Raw genomic sequence first — 20,169 nt, 5'->3', positions numbered from 1 at the left:
CTACCTATTCCAGGTTGTTCATACTGACTGGGAGTGAAGAGCGCTCTACCGACATAAGCTTGCGATATCGACTGCCGAGCGAGATTTGTGCGTGTATGATGTATCGGGTGGCAAGGCTGCCGCCTCTAACACCGATAACCATCATTTTGGAGCCCGATTTCACATGCTCCTAGGCTCTATGCAGAGAACCGACCGCTCCCATGACTTGGGTCCTTTTGTATGTTGATTGAAAATGTGGACATGGCCAAAATGCACAGCGATCATGGGCTAGCGGCTGCTGGAGTATCGCTGTGAATCACTTTTCCAGCAGCGTGGCTGCATAAGTAATGTAGCGCCTTGTTCATGAGTGTCAAGAGCCCATGTCTCGAAGCAAAATAGTGTCAATTTGTCAAGCACAGAGAGCCCTTCATGTACGCTCTTGATCGCCAATTACTGCTTTGCCGATCACCGTTTGCAGCAAGGCCTCACCTGCGCGGAAGATAGGCGAATCTTGGCCTTCGTCGCCCTCAGCCAGCCGTGCGTCCACAACCAACTTCATGCGCCCTTCACTCCCGAGCACAAAAGAAGCGCAGGCAACCTTCGAGAGCCGCACATGCTGCTTTGCCACTTCATTCTGGGACAAGCCATCCAGGTCCAGCTTCATGGCCAGGTGAGTCTCCAGATAAGCAGTGAGGTTTGAAACCAATGGGCTCCGCAGCTTCTGCTTGAGCGAACGCCCCTTGGGGTTACCTGGTTCATCTTGCAGGAAGTCAGTCAATGATGTACGCGGTATACCGATATTGAGAGTCCGCAGGGACGGTGCGATAGACGAGGAGAATGCTAGGGTAAGCTGTAGCTCTTTCATAACTTCTTCGACCATATGGTCTGCCACAGAACGACCGCGAGACCCTCGTGTACCACGCAGCTCGTCCACAAAAATCACCAGTCCTTTGCAGAGCAAAGAAGGCGGGAGACGGAGATTGGAGCAGTACGTGTCGAAATTTGCAGATAGGAAGGTGATGAACGTCTGCCGCAATGCAGTGGGAAGTTTGGTCAGCAATAACGGTAGCAGCGTCGAGCCCTTGCCATTCTGGGCACTTGAGAGACTCTCAGCAAGAAGGGCAGCTTTGTAGCTGATGTTCTCGTACACCAATGTGATCAAGATTCCAGGAAACACGATGCCAGCACGCGCCTCGCTGTCCGGCGAAGAATCGGTGGAGAATGATTGCCAGTGGCATTCTTGGAGCGCTCCAGTCTTGGAAAGCGCATCGTCATCTGCGGCGCTGGCGGCAACATGAAGGCCGGCTAGGACATTGCCTGTAAGTTGTTCGCGCAATCGGGTAGCATAGGTCGTTAAGGCTGCCGGGTTGTCAAGGAGCGTCTCGCAATCCTTGCCATGGTGCAGAGGTGAAAGACGGTGAAGTGTCCACGAAGTATTGAATAGCTGCCATGAAGATGCCGGCTCCATGATTACAGACAATCACTCAATTCATGGGCAAGACTTTGTTTATCCTGATTTGCGCTCTTTTACTTGTACGGTTGGTATTTGGTTTGGGGGAGACGCGCCGCATTTGCAAACAAAACAAACAGCGATGGAATTCCCGGGCCCGCTAGGATGGAACTAGGGTCGCGACTGCTAGATTAAGTTTCACTAGATGACAATCCATGTAAAAGTCCAAGGTAAAAAAAGATAAAGTATGATAAAAAGCTATGTATCCTAAGATCCAGAACGCCTAGAAAATTCGAAAATGAGTTCTATAGATCCGCCCCAACACCATCAACGCTGGCAACCAATGCATCATGCCCGCCATCCTTCAACAGAATAACAATCCGGACATCCAAACAAAATAGGAATACCACCCCAGCGCCAGACACCCTCTGAATCATGAGGCATTGCCCGTCGAGCATTCAATTCTATAGTGGCAGCATCAAACCAGAGATCGCGCACAGAGCTATGCATACTCCGGTCCAAAGCGCGCCCAAAGATAACAGAGTTCATCTGATTCTTCTCATGCGCTTTGGTATCCCGGTAGAAATTATTCATGAAATCCTTCCGCTGCCTCCGCTGATCACCCCCATCCCCAATTTCGGCAGAGAAGAACTCGACGATCCGCCCGAATGGCGAGACGGTTAGGAGAGAGCTGATCCAGGAATCGTCTATTTCAGATTCCGGGGCCATTGTGTACCGGATGTAGGAGACGAGAAGATGCATGCAGTGGTGGGTGGCAACCAGTGCCATCGTGTTGGTAAAAGGGGGTTGTTGGAGGATTCGGATCTGGAGCTCACGGTACATGCTTTGGCGCACTTCTAGCGGAATAGGAACGGAGAGGCGGCCGGCCTCGTGATCCCGGAAGAGCATATTCAAATGCTCCCGCCTGGCTGAAGCGTATGATTCGAGGAAGTAGAGGATATAATACCTGGGTGCGGGAAGCATTAGTATACCGGTGGCGGGATGGATTCGGATTGCGTTGTGGTCGATTATCAGACTTACATGAGCGGCGCAAGATGGAACCATATACTGCCTTTGCCGCGTTTCACGAGAGCAGTCCGGTCGGCTCTCTTCGTGGGAAATGAGGTTCGGAGGAAGATGTCCTCAGTCTGGACAAACCGCTCCATAATCCGATCGGCGAGATAGTAGGAGAGCCTGGAGCATTGTTTCTGCCTCTGGCGCAGAGTGTACAAGTATCTAAAGGTGTAAAGGTGCCCTCCCCTGGCGCTTTTGGATGGTGGGAACAAGTCTGACAGAAGCACCTCATCGTCTTCCGGGTTTCGGGTATAGATTCGTTCGTTGTCGATGGGAGAAGGGAGGGTACCGTGACGGCGCTGGCGAAGGAATTGACGAACCACTTCATGTTCGTTTGAATTCAGGATGTCGTTGAAAGCTTTGCAAGCTAGCTTGAGCGACAAGAAGTCGGCGGTGCCGCAGTACCCAAAGATTTTGATTTGGATCTCGACTGGCACGGGCCAGGGAGATGGAACGAGGGGGGGATCAGCATGGTTGTCAAGACTGCAGAAGGAACAATTTCGTCAGAATCTATGTCACTGTAGTTTCCCGGGTCCCAATTATTGGACACAAAGAAAGAGAGGAAGAGAGCAAAAGCAAGCACATACTCTAGCCACGACGAGGAATCGGGGACGTCGCGCTTTCTTCGGTTGATTGCTGCTCGAAATTTGAGCACGGCTGGCAGTAGTTTGGAGAAGCCGGTCATACTGGGGATTTGGACAACATGGGGGTCGGCCAGCTCCGGTGAGACCACACCGTGGGGGAGTTAGTATTCAAATATGAAGTCCTTGTTCGAGGTCCAAATTAAACTGTCTAGCCTCGTGGCTTTGGCGAAGCTTTAGTTATGACTAAGCGTTGCAGTAGGCACCGCCCGCGTCTGGGGAAGCCCCCAATTCTCTTCATCGCCCATCCGCTTCGAGGGGGGGGGCCATTTGACATGCACCTGTGAGGTCTCCGCCTGCTCAAGACTCTTTTTAGATTAGTGGAGGGGTAGAGAGGACAATGTCTCGGTTTCTGGTTACATCAGAGGCTCATTATCTTCGGAGTCCATAGGAGACAGATTAGGCGCAATGAACCCGTCTGAGCTACGGGGACCTTGGAACACAGAAGGCTACAAATAGTCAAAAGAGAACACAGTGCTGTCTGCAGAACTTCATTGATGGTGTTGGTGCGGTCTATGGGACATAATCATGGTCTCTCTGTCTAAAGTATACGACTCGGAAGTATAAAAAGATCGCCCCGTTGACAAACTTCTATTTTCGGATGCTGCCACAGCCCCCATAATGTTCCACCCCAACGGGTCTGGACGGGTCTAGACGAGAATCCGATGTTGTTCAGGCCAGGCGGGCCATCTCCGGATTTACTATTCATCTTCCAGAGGGTGCAGTACTTCACCAAACTACATGAACTGTCGAGTCGACGAAATTGCTTTTTGATTTTCCAAAAACAGGCATCGCTTCAATTACGTCATGTTGCTCTTGCGTCAGACTCGAGGAAATCCACGACCACAAACCTACCAGTGCTTAGCTTAATTGCGAACACTTCATAATTGTGAAGTTTGACCAGAGAAGAGGCTTGAACTGCTTGAAATGACCAATAATATTCTCATTGTGGGCGCTACACGGGGGCTCGGCGCAGCCCTGGCGACGCTGTACTCGAACGACCCCGCCAACCGTGTTTTTGGGACCACCAGATCCGCCTCAGCCCCGGCGAACGAATCTTCAGTGACCTGGCTCACAGGCATTGATGTCTCTCGGCACAATGTCGGCCAGAACTTGATCGCGCAGATCCCGGCGGCGACCACACTCTCGACGGTCATCATCACCGCGGGATACTTTGGCTTCGAGACCTTCGATTCCCCGGACTGGGAGAAGCAAGTGCAGATGTACACAACATCTTCCATTGGCCCGGTCTTTGTGGTGCATCATCTAGTGAAAGCTGGTCAGTTGGATACTGGGAGCAAGGTCATTCTTGTTAGCAGCGAGAGTGGCAGCATTACTCTCCGTCATGAGAAAGAAGGGGGAGGCAACTACGGTCACCATGCGAGCAAGGCAGCTCTGAATATGGTCGGGAAGCTTCTGAGCTTGGACCTCAAACCTCAGGGAATTGCCGTTGGATTAATTCATCCGGGATTTATGCGAACGGAGATGACAAAGAGCGTGGGGTTTGACAAATACTGGGATGCTGGCGGAGGTATGTCTTCTCCTCCATCACATCTAGATCCCTGAATTGCCACCATAAAAAGGATGTTTCAACTGATCATGTTCTCGCGCAGCCGTGAATCCACAGGAAGCCGCTCAGTCTCTTGCGCTCTTTATTGATCAATTTGATCTCAGCAAGACGGGCGAATTCTGGGCTCCACGAGGACCTGGGTAAGTTACGGAGAGCTTGGAAAGAGACCTACAGATTCTGATGATTGATTACACCTAGGGATATTGGAACTGCAGAGAGCGTGCTAGGGAAGAGCCTGCCAACTCCCTTACAGTTGCCATGGTAAACAACAAAAAAAGAAATCGAGAATTTCAAGGGTTTCGTTGATTGACTGGCCCTGATCCGACCTTGCCTTTCATGTCTCAATTTCTTTAAGCGGAGATCTTCCTGGTATTGCCCACATCACAGTATGAGATATACATCTTTTCATTCCTGAAATCCTGCGCCTCCTACTTTTCCTCTGACATCGGCTTTGTCTGTGGTCTCGCACACATAAAAACCAAGTCTCGGCCCGTATCCGGCCGCGGCTCACTTCCGACCACCTTCATCCCGAAGATCTTTGCGTAAAAATTCTGCATATGCGGCTCATTGGTGAGGAGCATGATGCGGCGTAGATGCGGCATATTTTCTTTCGAGAAGATCTCCGCTACACAGTCAAACAGCCACTTCCCGAGTCCATGGCCTTGGTACTCTGGGAGGACATAGACGTCCGTGACATAGCCAAACGTACAGCCATCCGTCACAATTCGTGCCAGCCCCACTTGCTCTGTGTTATCTGCAGTGGCCGTCAAATCTATATTTTGTCTCTGCGCTTGAGACTCTGGCTGGGGCTGAAGGCGCCTGTAGACTCCAAAGCTCATGGACCCGTGCAGCATCTGCCGCATAACGTCTTCGGGGAATGGTTTGCCCCAGTAGATAAAATCTCGCCCAAAGGCCTCATTGACGGCTTTGACTGAGAGCAGTGCTGGGTTGTTGGAAATGAAAAAGTCGCTACCTTCTCGAGTCCATGTTCGAGGGGCTAACGAGGCCGGGGGTGAAGCCAATGACATGGTGATAGCTATTTCTTTCAAATTGGCCGCACGACGGGAGAAAGGTTTTAAGAAAATGTCTTACAACTGGTGAGTTCGTATAGATCTGTCCAGGCAGTTGCCAATCTCGCCGGGCCACGTTGTAGGGGGTGAGTCATGCTGCAGTGGCCGATTGCCCGAGCAGCGCCAGGCTGTCTCGTTCCGCCCTCATCCACTTCGATCGAAAAATCTCGTATTTCAGCCCCGTATTACTGGCAAAGATGAAGCTGAGACGTACTCGCAGAGGAAATGGACCGAATGAACTCTGTGACTGTTTCCACTTGCGAGTTCTCAAAGGGACAGATTGCCCACTTCCTGCCATCGGGTTCGTCGACACGAGTTGTCCTCTATCAAACGAAATGATTATCAATAACCACAACCCTCCTTTCTCTCACGGCAATGGCATAGCCGGAGCCTTTATTGATTTGGGAGATCAGGTCGGGGCCACACAACCGCTGTGATCCAGCTAGAGCCGAACAACGGCGTCCGGGCTGCGGAGGATCTATATTGTGAAACTCCCATAAAAACGATAAGGAACAGCGAAATTAGGTCCATGCATGTTCTACGTACCGTTAAAGGTCGCCTGGAATCGGCCGAGAGACTATCGAACTATGAACGCCCCAGACTCGTGATAGAGCGCTGGTCGCATATCGTATCTGAGAAACCCCCGCAATGGCGTATAGAGCGGGGCCGATGGTGTTGGATGTTATGGATGTGACGTATGGAGTAGTCCGGACTGTTCTGCGATGGGACTCTCGGAGCATTTGGAGTATTTCCTGCGTGGTGAACAGCCGAATTCCTTCACGGTCTCCAACTCCCGCACGCCATCGCCATCCGCAATGAGGTGAGCCGCGGCAAATCAAGAGAACAACAGAACCAAAACGCCTAGTCCCCGATTATGATACTCCATACAGCATCCCTGGAGGGGTTCGACCATTTCGGACCTATGCCACACACGTTGACGTCTGATCGATTCCAGATGGCGTGCAGTCAGGATGAGGGGTGGGTTCTGGACGTGCCCTGGTGCATTAAAGACAAGCACAGTCCCAATGGCACGGATGGGATATGATCCATGTTGACTCGGGCCCAGCCGTTCACGATAGTTGGTCATGGCTCTACTCGAGACCCCCGATGTGTCGTTACCAGCACGGCCGGATATCAAGCAGATCACTCACCCGCTCAAGAGGCCCTCGGTGACGGTTCACAGTACCGAGACCGAGGAACTGAACTCAATCGGACGCCAAACACAGCCCCAGTTTGAGCTGGAAGAGCATCCTGTCGATGTCGTTCGGCCCATCAAAGTCGGCATTATCGGAGCGGGCCTCTCAGGAATCACGGCTGGCGTCCTGTTGCCCGCGAAGCTGCCCAATCTGGACCTTCGGATCTATGATAAAAATGCGGATGTGGTAAGGCACAGCTGTTTCTCTTGAAGCCTTTCTCTCTCTCTATCTTTGCTTTTTTCTGCACTTGAAGCTAATAACCTGTTCCGTAGGGAGGCACATGGTACATGGTCTGATATCGCGCGTAGTTCTGCATAGATACTAATGATCTTGTCCGGATAGGTTCGAAAACACATACCCGGGGGTCCGGTGTGATATCCCCGCCCATGCATATCAGTCGGCCTTTGCTCCAAACACCCAGTGGACGGAGGAGTTTGCCCAAGGCAAGGAAATCAGAGAATATTGGCAAAGCGTGGCCCGCCGATACAACGTGTATCAATATCTCCGCCGGCAACAACGCGTCCAAAAAGCCGAGTGGCTGGCCGAAGAAGGGAAATGGAAAGTCACCATCCAGCATGTAGACGGCACAGACAAGGTCAGCATGATCATCCACAGTTCCTCCCCCTCGCCTCCGGCAAAAGTCACTCACTCTCTCCATTCTCTTGGATATGCTAGGTCTATGAAGAAAAGCTCGACGTGCTCATCAATGCTATCGGCCACTTCAATGCCTGGAAACTTCCTGACTACGACGGCATACAAGACTTCCAAGGACCTCTCTTCCACTCATCCAATTGGGATCACTCAGTCGACCTCCAGGGCAAACGCATCGCGCTCATTGGAAACGGGGCCTCGGGCTTGCAAGTCCTGCCATCCATCCAGCCGCTCGCTAGCCATATTGACCACTATGCCCGTAACCCAACCTGGATCGCAGACTCATTCAGCAGTGGCAACAGCGGCGTGCGGCGCCTCGAGCCAAACCTATTCTCAGAAGCACAACTAGAATTGTTTCGGGATCCCAAAGCCTACCTCGAGTATCGCACTGAAGTGGAAAGAGGGTTCTTCCAACGCTTTGGAGCCATCTTCAAAGACACCCCCGAGAACCAGTCCCTGCGCGAGAAATGGACAGCACTCATGCTGCAACGAATCACCGACAAGCCCGAACTCGCAGCTCACATCCTTCCAGACTTCCCTCCAAACTGCCGCCGTCCAACCCCGGGCCCGGGCTACCTGGAAGCCCTGACAAAAGACAACGTCAACTATATCCGCACGCACATCCAGCGATTCACTGCAAACGGTATCGTCACTGAGGATGGCGTCGAGCGTCCCGTCGATGTGACTATCTGCTCGACCGGTGCCAATGTCGACCACGCCCCGCCGTTCTCGATCATCGCACACGGCGTCGACCTCCGAACCGCCTGGAAGAAAGACGGTGCCTTCGGTTTCCCCTATTCCTACCTGGGCTTCGCCACCCCAGGCTTCCCCAATCTGCTCTGGCTCGGCGGGCCCTACTCCTCCGGCCACAGCGGCACCGTGCCCAACAGCGTCGAGAACCAGGTTACCTATATCGCCAAAGTGCTGCGCAAGATCCGCACCCAGGGCATCAAGTCCATCGTGCCGTTGAAACGCGCCGCCGACGACTTTGTCGAGTATTGCGACCAGTTCTACCCGCGCACGGTGTGGTCCGCGAACTGCAGCTCTTGGTATAACGGCGGAAAACCCGGGGGGCGCATCCACGGCTTGTTCCCTGGTAGTGCAGCGCATGCGAATTACATTCGGCGCGAGCCGCGCTGGGAGGATTGGGAGTACGAGTATGTCAATCCGAGCGGAAATCGGTTTGCGTATTTTGGGAATGGGTGGACTTCGAGAGAGCTTGACCCTGAGGCGGCGGATTTGACGCCGCATCTGAAGCTGCCGGAAGATATTGATTTGCGCGCGCATTTGGAAGGGTGGTGGGATGTTTGAGAAGATAGATTAAGTATGTACAGGCGTCATATAGGTCTGAGCAAATAGACTTGTTACAATTCCAATTTTGGGAGCCGAAAATATCTATGTTTCTGTAGGGGTCTTTGTTTCTGTATGGGATCGCCTGTCCGAATCAATAACCACTTGGACATTTTCAGGGTGCTCTATACCTTGTCTCCATTGCAAAATAGCGTATTACAGCATTGAATATCATCAATATTTCTTTTATTTTTACTCATTCTATAATCAAGATCAACCTTGTCTAATTTACTGTGACTCGGCCAGCGAGTACGCCGGGGCTTCCTCGCCCGCTCGCCAGAAATACTTCGCTCCAGGATGAGCATCGGGCAGTCGAGACTGGCCCGGCCGGCCATACATGTTCTCGCGGAACGTGCCTCCCTTCACAGCATAGTCGTCCCAGAACAGGCCTCGTCGTCGTAGCTCTGGTAGCAACAGCTCGATGATATCGTCGAACGTCTCCGGCAGACTGGCATAGCTGAGATTGAACCCGTCTACATCCCCAACCTCGACCCAACGCTCCAGCTCATCCGCAACAGTCTGCACACTTCCGATAATTTTGACCCCATTGCCCCCAAGAACCAGATACTCCGCAATCGTGCGCTTGTCCCACTTCTTCCCCTCGGTCCCAGGCACCGTGCTCGCCCAGTGGTTCACCATACTCCGCACCGCCGGAAGCTCCACGAATCGAAAGTCCTGGTCATCCGCATACGTCGACAGATCATATCCGGTCCACCCCCCAAACAGCGCCAGCGCACCTTCCATATCGCCGTACCCCTTCAGCGCCTCGAACTTTGCCAACGCCGCTTCATCAGTCTCCCCTACAATCACCAGCGCCCCCGCCACCACCTTGATAGCCTGCGGGTCACGTCCCAGTGCCGCCGCCTGCGCGCGGATACTGTCGACAGACGGACGCACCAGCTCCGGCGCCTGCGCGTGCAGGAACACTGCCTCGGCATGCTTCGCGGCGAACGCCTTGCCAGCCGTCGACGTGCCGGCCTGCAGCAGGAACGGCGTGCGCTGCGCACTGGGCTCGCACAGATGCGGGCCCGGCACGTTGAAGTACTTACCACGGTGGTGGATCTGGCGCACGGCGTGAGGGTCTGCGTAGGCGGCTGTAGAGGACGCGCCGGGCGCCCAGGTCACTGCGTCGTCACGCCACGACGCCTCCCACAGCTTGTACGTAACGTCAAGGTATTCGTCAGCGATGCGGTAGCGCTCGTCGTGCTCGACCTGCGTGTCGAGGCCGAAGTTGCGCGCCGCTGAGTCCAGGTACGAGGTGACGATGTTCCAGCCGATGCGGCCGCGTGTGAGGTGGTCAACGGTAGAGAAGCGGCGGGCCAGTGCATACGGCGCATCGTAGGTGGTCGACGCGGTGACGCCGAAGCCGATGCTCTCCGTGGCGGCGGCCATGGCCGGGACACTGTACAGCGGGTCATTGATGGGGAACTGAGCGGCGGCCGGGATAGTTGGATCTAGGTTTGCCGGGCCTTTGTAAACGTCGTAGCCGCCGAGCACGTCGGCGAAGAAGATCGCATGAAACTTGGCAGCTTCGAGCTTTTGCGCCAGGGCGACCCAATGCTTGAGATCCTTGTAGGCGGCGCCCTGGTCACCAGGATGCCGGAATAGGCCGGGATTCAGGTGGCTGGGCGATTGCATGGCAAAGGCATTGATGATGAGCTGTTTTTTAGGTGGTGAGGACATGTTGGCGCTGGTTCTTTTTTGACTTTAGATCTATGAGATTGAGGTCGAACTCGTGGCGGTTGGAAGGTAAACCAGAGCGAAGAGAGATGTTGCACGCCTTTTGGTTTTTTTTATTTTGGCAACTGCCGCTCTTTGTGGGTGGAATGTCTTCATATTTATTGTTCCTGCATGGTATCGACTTCTATCAGAGGCGCCTCCCCCGTGCGATGGCGTGCAGGGCCCAAGACGTGAAGTTGGGGTTGGATGGCGTCAGCATTGGCAGTTGCCAGCTTGTCATTGGAAGAGAGCTGAGGTCAAACGTGATGAGGGGGAGGGTTAGCGCCATGAGTCAATGGGATTTGATAATGCCAGTCACCCTTGGTTGGGGGTAGTTCCTGGAAGTGGTGGTTGATGGTGGTTGAAGGTCTCCGTCCCTCGGGAGTGCCTTTAGACTCGGCCGATAAGAGTCAACCACGAGGGTTATCGCGCATCCCCGCAATCAAATCAATCGGTGTTCTTGACAGGAGTCTGCAAAATCTGCTACGAATAATAATTACCAGGGATTTAAGATCATGAACAGCTCAAATGATGATATAGAGGCAATTAAGCTAAATGAGAACAGGCAACCAGCCAAAATGGGGGGGAAAAAGGAAAAAGGAAACAAAAAAGGTATCACACGCAAAGGACAAAAAAGAGGGTATCGTCATGGGTCCAGATCGAGCCATAAGAGCCATAGTACAGGGCATTAGGAGTTCCCTTGGGGTATATGCGAAGATAAACAAAGAGCTTCCTTCTTCGAGCATAAGGCCCCTGGGTGACTTGAAATAAATCACAAACCAAGAGGTTGAAAGGTCATAATATCTTCAGCGAAGCAAACCGCGAGCACACCAACCACCCTGCGTTACCAAGAAGGGTGATACGTTTAGATGTCCTCTACCACACGGGCGTTCATCGCGCGCTGGAAGCCATCATCGGTTTGGCCAGCCGGGTTCCCATAGGTACTTGGGCCCTCGCCGGCGGCATCGGCAGCTGCCAGCTGCTGCTGAACGGTCTGGTTCATAGCAGGCAGGAAGATGACCTTGCTATTGGCTGTCTTTGCCATGGCTTGCATGGCCTCGAGGTAGCGGATCTGCATGGCCGGGGCTGACGATAGGATGTCGGCCGCCTGGCGCATCAACTTGGCAGATTCGACCTCGGCGCGGGCTGCAATAACCTTACTCTCACCGATTCGCTTGGACTGGGCAGCCATGGAAAGCGAGTCCTGCAGGTCATTGCTGAAGATAATGTCCTTGATGAGCATGGACTCGACCTGTACACCCCAGCCGGCGGCGACCTCCTCGATGATCTCCGAAGTGGATTGTGCAATCTCCTCTCGGCGCTCAATCACGTCTTGCAGTACACGGGCGCCGATGACATGGCGCAGGGTGGTCTGGGTGCGCTCTACGAGGGCCTGTTTCACATTGGAGATGCCAAAGGCGGCCTTGTGAGGGGAGGTGACTTGGTAGTAGATAACGGAGGTGAGGTTCAGGTTCACGTTATCCTTGGTCATGCAGACCTGCCGGGGTACTTCGACAATCTGGATTTTGACATCGACGGTGGTCAGGTGCTCACTGAGCGGGTTCACCTTGACCAGACCGGGGTCCACCGAGCGTTCGAAGCTGCCAATCGAGGTCAGTATCAGGATTGTCTCGGCCTTGTTGGTCAAAGGAGCACAGGAATAATAAACGACCAGAGATAAGACGATGAATCGCGGAATAGGGGAGTGCACGAACCGTCCAAATCGCGAGACCAGGCCCACTTGACCTTGGTTGACCGGCTTAAATGGGTTGGGGCAGCAAATGCAGCAGGGCACGGCACCGCAGAAACCGATACATTCGCCCAGGGTGTGGACTAAATACAAACGAAAAAAAAATGATGATTAGATTGGGCGGAGACAGATCATGTTACTTGGGGAATCTAACGTACCGAGTCGCGCATACCAGCCATGAGCCTCTGGGTTATCCTGGTCGTGCTGGATAGTGGACGCATATCGGGGCTGGAGATCATCCAAGCGAGCCGGTTGCACCTTCACCAGCCCGTGACCATTGCGGGCAACATTCGGGTTATCATGCTCCTGCAGGGGAGCTTTGCTGTTGCTGGCGCCGTTGACGGACATAGCGTAAAGGTGTTGAATCAGACGAGAGGTGCGCAAGTAAACGGGAAATTTTATATGAAGGCCGATCAGCGATGGAGAAGTTCTGGAAGAGATGGATCGCGATGACAGGTGATGATTAAATGATAAAGAGCCGAGAGGGGGAAGGGAGGGGGAGGTTTAAATACAAACAATAAACAGAAGCAACGACGATCGGCCGTGTAGCCGGGGATTGGGCCAAGCCCCGAACCATGTTCGACGAAGAGAGAGCGAGAGAGACGGAGAGCTTTCTCCGCAGTGGGTCGGGGTCACAGGCCGCAGACAAATCGAGGGATTAATCAAGGCTCATCAAGAACCCAAGAAGGCCCAAAAGAGGATCCCGAGAGCTGCCAGCCCGCCAATCACCCCCAGAAGTCGTCTGAGGAATTTGGAGCAGTTCACCAAGTTCGCAACCTTTCTTAGAGTTCGGCTTCTAAGCCTCCCATGGCTGAGTCCTCCCGGGCGCAAAGACCATGGTCGACCGTGCACAACAGGGTAAATGGACATGGGACGCCTGGTTGCCGACTATCCGATCCTGAATTATTCGATGTCATAATTAATCAATCCAATTTTCGAACACTTTCCAAATCCTATCAGAGATTCCGATCGCGGTCGTCCTCATCGCGTGGATGGGACATGGTAATACGAGAATCACCGACCGTCAACATCGATCGCCTCGATCTATCGCTCTCAACTCGGCCAGCCCGAAGTATGTGCTGCAGCGCAGGCATGAGCAATGCTGTCCCGGCCTAGACCGACAAAAGGTTATGCTTGAATGTAATCCTTCCATCTGCCATGTGCATTCCTGGATGCTTCCAATGTTGCGATCGTTACCATAGTTGTTATCGTTGTATCGGCGTGGTATGTCGCCCCTTGCCACCAACCGCGGCGGAACGAGAACGACGGGCAAGTCGGCCGGGCTGCCGCTTTTCCTGCATAGATTGCATGTCTGGGCAGGGCTCGGCCATCGTCATGAGGCACGTGAATGGGCCCCACAACCTTCCAGATGTTTTCTAGCTCAGCCTGATGTGCAATGAGTGCCCGTATAGGACTCCACCGGAGGGTCGCAAGGCAGATTTGTCCAGGGCGTAGAGGGGAGGCTGAGATCAAAAGGTTCCGAAGCATCAACCTTCGCATCCTGACCCGCCATGACCAGAACTGGATCATGCCGCCGAGCCTCAATGCTCCATAGATCCTTCGATAGATCAACGTTGTCACCACTCTGCACCAGTCGGAGTCCCAAGGTGCTAAGGGAGGCGCAGGATGACCTCTTCCCCCCGGTACGGGCTTCGCCAACGGGCAAACGAGAATCCTCTGAGGGACGGGCAATGGAGGGCGCCCATGACGCAAAACCCAGTTCACGAGCTAACCTAGCGACTTGCCTGTTGTGGCCCCCAATCTTGACCACTGATAGTTTGGGTTGGGGGCAGTGCTGGGCGTCCCAAGTCCGCGGGGGTGGACGGGCTATCGATATCAATGGTATTGGAAATAGAAGAAATGGTTCATTTGAGATTTCTTCGTGTAATGTAGAGGGCTCAGTAATTTCAAGCATGTGGAGGTCAATGAAATGTATGAAGTTGAGAAGTGAAAGGAGCAACAGTCTACGAAGCAAGCGATTCATTGTGAAGAGTTTGGATCATATTACATCAATTTGCAATCCTAGACATCAACTAGCATCATTGGTCTAGTGGTAGAATTCGTCGTTGCCATCGACGAGGCCCGTGTTCGATTCACGGATGATGCATCTTTCTTTTTATTTTTTCACCCCATCTTACCAGATGATTCCAGTTAGCAAGGCCCTAAAGCTTTTGGTTCTCGTTTTCTTTTAGGCAGCTGGGTCGGATTTTAATATTTTATTCCACTCTCATGTCTATTTTCAACATGATAAATAGACTACTGGTTTTAAAGAAAGAAATATATATAGAGGAGTAAAGCGCTGTCGACATACGAACGAGAAGTACCCGAAGATCAATATATATTCATCATACCTGATCATGTATCTCAGATGGATAACCCTTGACGTATACCAGGTAGCATCTATTTCAATCTCCCATATATTCATATCCAGATTAGAGAATTGACTGGACACCTGAACTGCATTGATCCATGTACGCTCAAGGTTACTCTGCTATTCGGCACAAGGCGGTGAAACGGGCAGTTGAACATGCACGTCTCAAGAATGCCGCAGTCAATGCCGCCGATTAATTAATTGTCAAACACTCGAAACTCATTGTTCTCGCACACCGTACTGGGTAAGGTCGAATTAGTCGGATAGAGGATAGAAAACTCGAGACAGCAAGATCCCAGCGCAAAGGACCGAATGGCGTCCTCTCAAAGCTACAGCTCAACTGCCCGAGCTGGCGTCAAGCCTCCGCACCCCTCCAGCACATCCGACATAGCACCGAACTTCAGCGACCCCAACTTCGACCCTGCCGAGTTCCTGAATGAATCGCTCTCGCCGTTGACTGTGGCCTCCACACAGCCGAATGCCTCTCGCGCACCCGGCTCCGTGCCGCTGACCGAGCTGTCGGCCCAGGTCCAGTCGTTGCTTTCCCAAATCAGTGCACAGAACGTCCGTCTGTCAAGTACACTGTCTCAGCTCAGCGATGAGATTCTTCGAAGTGGCGGACGGCTAGCCTACGAGGTGGAGGTGTTGCGAGGAGAGACAATTGGATTGTCAGAGACTCTGACCGAGGTTCTGCGCGAGGATATCACCAAGTTCGTCCCAGACAACGCGACGGACAAAACAGTCGCGGGCAGGAATAAGGAGCAAGAACTCGAAAACACCGAGGATTCCACTGCTACTATGGCGGCTACAAAGGATGCCGAAGAGGGCCCACAGGAAGAAACCGAACAGACGGACCCGGCAGTTGCCCCGAATGAACCTGAATACATCACCAACCTCCGGACCCTCAATCGAGTCCGATCACGACTCGAAGACGTTATCCAAACCTTCGGAGATGCCATGGAATGGCCCTTACCCCCATCCGAGATATCGTTTTCATCGTCTTTCATTTCCGTCTCCGGCCCCGAGTTGGGCGCCGAGGGTCATAGCCAGGAGGAGAAGGGCCAGGAGATTATGAAGAAACTACGCACCGAGATATCTGAGCTCCTCGACCGTGATGGCGGTGGGCGCTCCGGCTTAGACGCTGCCACCGCTCGCGTGGAGGCTCTCCGAGAGCTAGCGATGGTATGGAAGGGATCCGCGGAGGAAAAGGCCCGCCAACGATTCGTGGACGCTCTTGCCCGAATTGTCGATGAGCGACGACGGAACCTGGAGCATCAGCAGGCTGTGGCCGAACAGAACCAACGCGGGCCCAGGGCACGGACAGAGCAACGTCGAGATAGTGATAGCGGAGCCCCCGCGGGCGGGCTGTTCCGCAACCTACAGCGCCTACGGGAGGAGATCTATTTGGAGTAGAACATAAGCTAGAATCGAAGCGCTTGTTGGCGAGACCCTTTCCCCAAAACCCAATTAGAAAATAGAGCGAGATGTTATGTTGCGACCCTGGAGGCCCTAACGAGCCAACCCAAACGTGCCGGAAACGGGGCGGAGGCGCTGATCATCCCTGCGCGGCTGCATATCTCCACGTAGATTGCGTACTTCCCGCGTGGTCCTGGTTAAGTATCTGAAACGTCCCGCCATCGCCTGCTCGACATTGTGCCTGATATTGTATCTGCTGCAATGTGCACCTGGTTGTCACGTACTTGGATTTGAGATCTCTTGGTCAGGATGGCGTCGCCCAGCCCGCCATTCTCGAACCTCCAGGACGCTAAATCAGCCGCCACAACTCTACTGTGGCAGGTCTACCACCAGCGCCCGCGCTCCCAGCAAGCCAAAACCGTGGCCTACATAGCCATCGCATGCCTGCTGTTTCTCTGGATCCTATTGTCGTCTTCAGCGGTGAGTGAAGATCCTTATTTGGCCCCCCTAGACCTCGAACCCCGCTGTGGACTGGCACATGCATGCCTGGATCGGCCACGTTTGCTCGGAGATGCAGCCCGGTGCTAATACCAATTGTCCGCCACGTCTAGCAATCTGAGCCAGACTTCTGGACCAAATTCCCTTCGCGCCCATATTTTCCTGAACGTCCCGAAGATGCGCTGGTCGCTCTTCCTCGAAAGCCGGGCCTCACGGCCAATGAGACCCTCCCCGTCGACCCGGAAAAGAACGTGTCGCACCTCCATGTGCTCATTCCGGCCACCAAGGGTTCCCGTGGAGCTTGCAGAACGATGACATCGGCGATGATCCTTGGCTACCCTCCCCCAACCCTTGTGGGATATGATCATGAAAAACCCGGAGCGACCGAGTTCGAGCGCACGGTGGATCGAATCACCCGCATTCGGAACTACCTGAAGACAAGCCGGACCGTGAACGATCGAGATATCGTATTGATTGTTGACGCTGTGGATGTCTTCTTCCAGCTCCCTCCTCGAATCCTAGTGGAACGCTTCCAAGACATCCTGCGGACGAATAACCGAAAGCTACAGAAAAAGTATGGATTCGCCACGGTGCAGAATGCACAAGGTGCCCCTCTAGAACAGGTGCAGAAATACTCCCAACAGGTTATATTCGGCGCCAGCAAGCTGTGCTACGGCGGACTGTTGTCCGATCCCGGCTGTGTTTCCGTCCCAGAATCCTCTCTGCCGCCGGATGTGTATGGCTGGAAGACGGATGTTTACCCAGACGGGCATTTGAACCGGCCCCGATGGCTAAATCCCGGGGCAGTGATTGGTCAGGCTGCTGATCTGAGACTCATTTATGACGAAGTCTTGCGCGTGATGGAGCAACGCCACAAGAAGCACGGCGACTACCAGGCTCTCACGCAGATTTTTGGCAAACAAGAGGTAGTCAGAGAGCTGGAGCGGCGTCGCACTGCCAACAGGCTCAAGGAGAGCCTCTACGAGATGCTTGGTATCTCGGATGCTGTGAATATCACCGGAATTAGTGTTCGACTGGAGGCTGGACACCGCTACGAATATGGCATAGGCGTCGACTACGAGTCTCAGCTATTTTTCAACCAAATCCTCTCCCGGAACGATGTCGAGTGGGTCAAATTCAACAACATCACGAAGACGTCGCTTCTGCAGGGTCAATTCGGTGTGCCACGAGAACACCGTCTTCTTCTCCCCGAAGATATCGCGTCCCTCCCCAATCCCTTCAACCAGACTCGCTTCGCCAAAGAGCAGACCACGTCGCCAGAATGGAATGCTACTCTCGACAAGCTGCCCAACCCAGACGAACACTCGTGGCACAATGTCCCTCTCATGACAAACCCCCATTCCGCCTCTGTTCCCGTCCTCGCTCACCTCAACGGTGATCCAAAATTGCGCAATGCCTGGTGGGAGCAAATGTGGTTCTTCCCCTGGGCCCGAGCTTTACTCCGGCGATATGTCCGTTCCTCTCACGGGTTTGATGCCGCGCAGTCGGCTCTCCTGGGAGGCCAGGACTGGTGGGAGATGCGCGGTGGACGCGGTGGACTGTGGACGGACGAGGAGAACTGGGTCACACTTTCTGAGGTGTGCGAGGGACAGGAGCGAGATCTCTTTGATGACGACCTCGGACCTTGGGCCAAAGAGAACGGGGACCCGGAGGATCCGGTCTACAACCGATTTGGGAATCTCATCAGGGGCAAGGAGAGGGAAGATGAGGTCCCTTTAAAACGCCATGAGTCCTGATGGTCCGCATGAAGGACCTCTGTTCGTGACCTTCACTTACTGAAGCCAGAACATCTGGTCTATCGGATCATCCACCAGTCATCTGTTCTGGATGTTGAATATCTGAGCATTGTTGGTATAATTCGTTCAACCTCTGCTGAAGAGATATGCTCAACTATACTGCGTCCTTTCGCGAGCCGCAGCGCTCGATTGCCAAGTTGTGTTTTTTGATCCTGCTCGATACCATTGTTTGATTTTGTGCAGGCCATGGCATTCCAAGCATGGCCTATGAATGTTCTGGCGTTTATGGGTTCGTCTGTTATGTATCATAGATCAAAGATTTCCATAAAGACCAGACCAGCTTGTCCATCCAAGGCTGGTGCACATACAACCTAAACGAAGGAATCCATTTCTTCTACAAATCAATTATCCACACTGCACAATACGGTCAGGACACAAGAAGTCCACATAGAATTGAGGTACTCAACCTCGGGATATCAATAGAATATGTAGTAGTATAGACAGCATCAAAAGCGAAAAGAGACCAAGCATCAGCTTCCATAGTCCTCTACTAAAGTCTCCCGAATAATCGCCAGAATTTCAACCAACTGTTCGTCAGAGATCCGATACTCCCGCTCCTCGATCACTGAGTCGAAGAGTGCCATCGCGCCGTAGTCCATGCCCTCCTCGCCCTCAGGTTCGGCCTCGCCCGCCTCTGCGTCCCCGTTCACAGCTGGTACCTCGCCATCCACCTCCATATCCCCGTGGCCGTTGGTCATTTCCTCATCTGCGCGCTCTTCCGATTCGCCGCCTGCAGAGAGGCCAATGCCTAGGTTTAGGATCGTCACCAGCTCGGCCTTGGTTAGGCCATAGGGCTGGAGTCTGGAAACGATATCACGCAGCGCTTTGTCCATGGGGGTTATCTCATTAGATGGAGGTGGTGGGGGGATGGTGGAGGCGTCTGGCTCGGTAGTATTGGTAGTGGTAGTTGGTCTCATGGTCCCGGTCATGGCTGCTTGAGTTTGGGACTGGGAGGATGACGGGCGGGAGGTGAAACGCGGGTATTTGAGGAGATGGGGAGAGATACGACTGGCATAGTTGTGAATCTGATGAGATTGATCCGTTAGCTATTATGAAACTTTGATATGCTATTCAAGGATCTTTGGTGCAGGCTTGTAGCGGCATCTAATTTGCGGCAGTGACTTTGCAGTTGCTATTGCTTTTTCGACAGATGGCAGAGGAAGGTAAATGTGCGCTGACCCTTCAATAGAGAAGATTGAAGCACAACGAAGGGTATCTTACTTCTTTCACGACTGTGTTATGGTCTCGTAGATCTGGACTTGGTACCCAGTTCCGTGAATTTGGCGGCCGGCTCGGTGGCCGGCGGGGGGATTGGATGAGAGGTAAGCCAGTACCTCGACATTGGTGAGGACGGCAGATTGGGGGTCAATGATCTTTTGTCATTTATTAGTATATCCTAATGTATTGAAAACTTGAGAGAAAAACCTCTTACCCTCATGATGAGTGAGTCGACTGGGATGTGAAGGAGGGGGATATACGAGTCGCCGAGAGGGAAAATTGCTAATTTTGCCGGCAGTATTAGGCGGTACAAAAAGCGGCCTACCCTTAGACTATGAAAGATGCATGCGGAGTGACAAGTCTAAAGTAGAGGTGCTGCCCTACTACTGTAGCAAACCT

At 53.2% G+C, this 20,169-nt stretch overlaps 10 protein-coding genes across 10 annotated transcripts; 4 read left to right on the top strand and 6 right to left on the bottom strand.

Annotated features, from left to right (window-relative positions):
• Window positions 1-406: 406 nt before the first annotated feature.
• N7462_002358 (uncharacterized protein) lies at window positions 407-1,447 on the bottom strand (the record flags this gene model as incomplete). The annotated part of the gene is made up of 1 exon (XM_057074084.1): window positions 407-1,447. The coding sequence occupies one exon, from the start codon at window positions 1,445-1,447 to the stop codon at window positions 407-409; it is 1,041 nt and encodes a 346-aa protein (XP_056937725.1).
• Window positions 1,448-1,777: 330 nt separating this feature from the next.
• N7462_002357 (F-box protein) lies at window positions 1,778-3,188 on the bottom strand (the record flags this gene model as incomplete). The annotated part of the gene is made up of 3 exons (XM_057074083.1): window positions 1,778-2,396; window positions 2,471-2,986; window positions 3,091-3,188. The coding sequence occupies 3 exons, from the start codon at window positions 3,186-3,188 to the stop codon at window positions 1,778-1,780; spliced, it is 1,233 nt and encodes a 410-aa protein (XP_056937724.1).
• An 883-nt stretch (window positions 3,189-4,071) lies between these two features.
• Window positions 4,072-4,979, top strand: N7462_002356 (oxidoreductase, short chain dehydrogenase/reductase family superfamily; the record flags this gene model as incomplete). Its single annotated transcript, XM_057074082.1, has 3 exons — window positions 4,072-4,675; window positions 4,758-4,854; window positions 4,913-4,979. The coding sequence occupies 3 exons, from the start codon at window positions 4,072-4,074 to the stop codon at window positions 4,977-4,979; spliced, it is 768 nt and encodes a 255-aa protein (XP_056937723.1).
• A 163-nt stretch (window positions 4,980-5,142) lies between these two features.
• N7462_002355 (GNAT family N-acetyltransferase) lies at window positions 5,143-5,742 on the bottom strand (the record flags this gene model as incomplete). Its single annotated transcript, XM_057074081.1, has 1 exon — window positions 5,143-5,742. One exon carries the CDS (start codon window positions 5,740-5,742, stop codon window positions 5,143-5,145), a length of 600 nt encoding a protein of 199 aa, XP_056937722.1.
• Window positions 5,743-6,869: 1,127 nt separating this feature from the next.
• N7462_002354 (flavin-containing monooxygenase) lies at window positions 6,870-8,942 on the top strand (the record flags this gene model as incomplete). Its single annotated transcript, XM_057074080.1, has 4 exons — window positions 6,870-7,179; window positions 7,257-7,263; window positions 7,323-7,575; window positions 7,656-8,942. 4 exons carry the CDS (start codon window positions 6,870-6,872, stop codon window positions 8,940-8,942), a joined length of 1,857 nt encoding a protein of 618 aa, XP_056937721.1.
• Window positions 8,943-9,209: 267 nt separating this feature from the next.
• On the bottom strand, window positions 9,210-10,664 carry N7462_002353 (LLM class flavin-dependent oxidoreductase; the record flags this gene model as incomplete). Its single annotated transcript, XM_057074079.1, has 1 exon — window positions 9,210-10,664. The coding sequence occupies one exon, from the start codon at window positions 10,662-10,664 to the stop codon at window positions 9,210-9,212; it is 1,455 nt and encodes a 484-aa protein (XP_056937720.1).
• Window positions 10,665-11,565: 901 nt separating this feature from the next.
• N7462_002352 (slipin family protein) lies at window positions 11,566-12,798 on the bottom strand (the record flags this gene model as incomplete). The annotated part of the gene is made up of 2 exons (XM_057074078.1): window positions 11,566-12,533; window positions 12,609-12,798. 2 exons carry the CDS (start codon window positions 12,796-12,798, stop codon window positions 11,566-11,568), a joined length of 1,158 nt encoding a protein of 385 aa, XP_056937719.1.
• Window positions 12,799-15,133: 2,335 nt separating this feature from the next.
• On the top strand, window positions 15,134-16,234 carry N7462_002351 (uncharacterized protein; the record flags this gene model as incomplete). Its single annotated transcript, XM_057074077.1, has 1 exon — window positions 15,134-16,234. One exon carries the CDS (start codon window positions 15,134-15,136, stop codon window positions 16,232-16,234), a length of 1,101 nt encoding a protein of 366 aa, XP_056937718.1.
• Window positions 16,235-16,546: 312 nt separating this feature from the next.
• N7462_002350 (glycosyltransferase domain-containing protein) lies at window positions 16,547-18,492 on the top strand (the record flags this gene model as incomplete). Its single annotated transcript, XM_057074076.1, has 2 exons — window positions 16,547-16,717; window positions 16,849-18,492. 2 exons carry the CDS (start codon window positions 16,547-16,549, stop codon window positions 18,490-18,492), a joined length of 1,815 nt encoding a protein of 604 aa, XP_056937717.1.
• A 530-nt stretch (window positions 18,493-19,022) lies between these two features.
• Window positions 19,023-19,990, bottom strand: N7462_002349 (uncharacterized protein; the record flags this gene model as incomplete). Its single annotated transcript, XM_057074075.1, has 3 exons — window positions 19,023-19,577; window positions 19,812-19,925; window positions 19,985-19,990. 3 exons carry the CDS (start codon window positions 19,988-19,990, stop codon window positions 19,023-19,025), a joined length of 675 nt encoding a protein of 224 aa, XP_056937716.1.
• Between the last annotated feature and the right edge of the window lie 179 nt (window positions 19,991-20,169).

Source organism: Penicillium macrosclerotiorum (assembly GCF_028827735.1).
Source record: "Penicillium macrosclerotiorum strain IBT 26536 chromosome Unknown utg000002l_segment0_segment0, whole genome shotgun sequence".
Lineage (NCBI taxonomy): Eukaryota > Fungi > Ascomycota > Eurotiomycetes > Eurotiales > Aspergillaceae > Penicillium > Penicillium macrosclerotiorum.
This window is presented reverse-complemented; position numbering and strand designations above follow the sequence as displayed.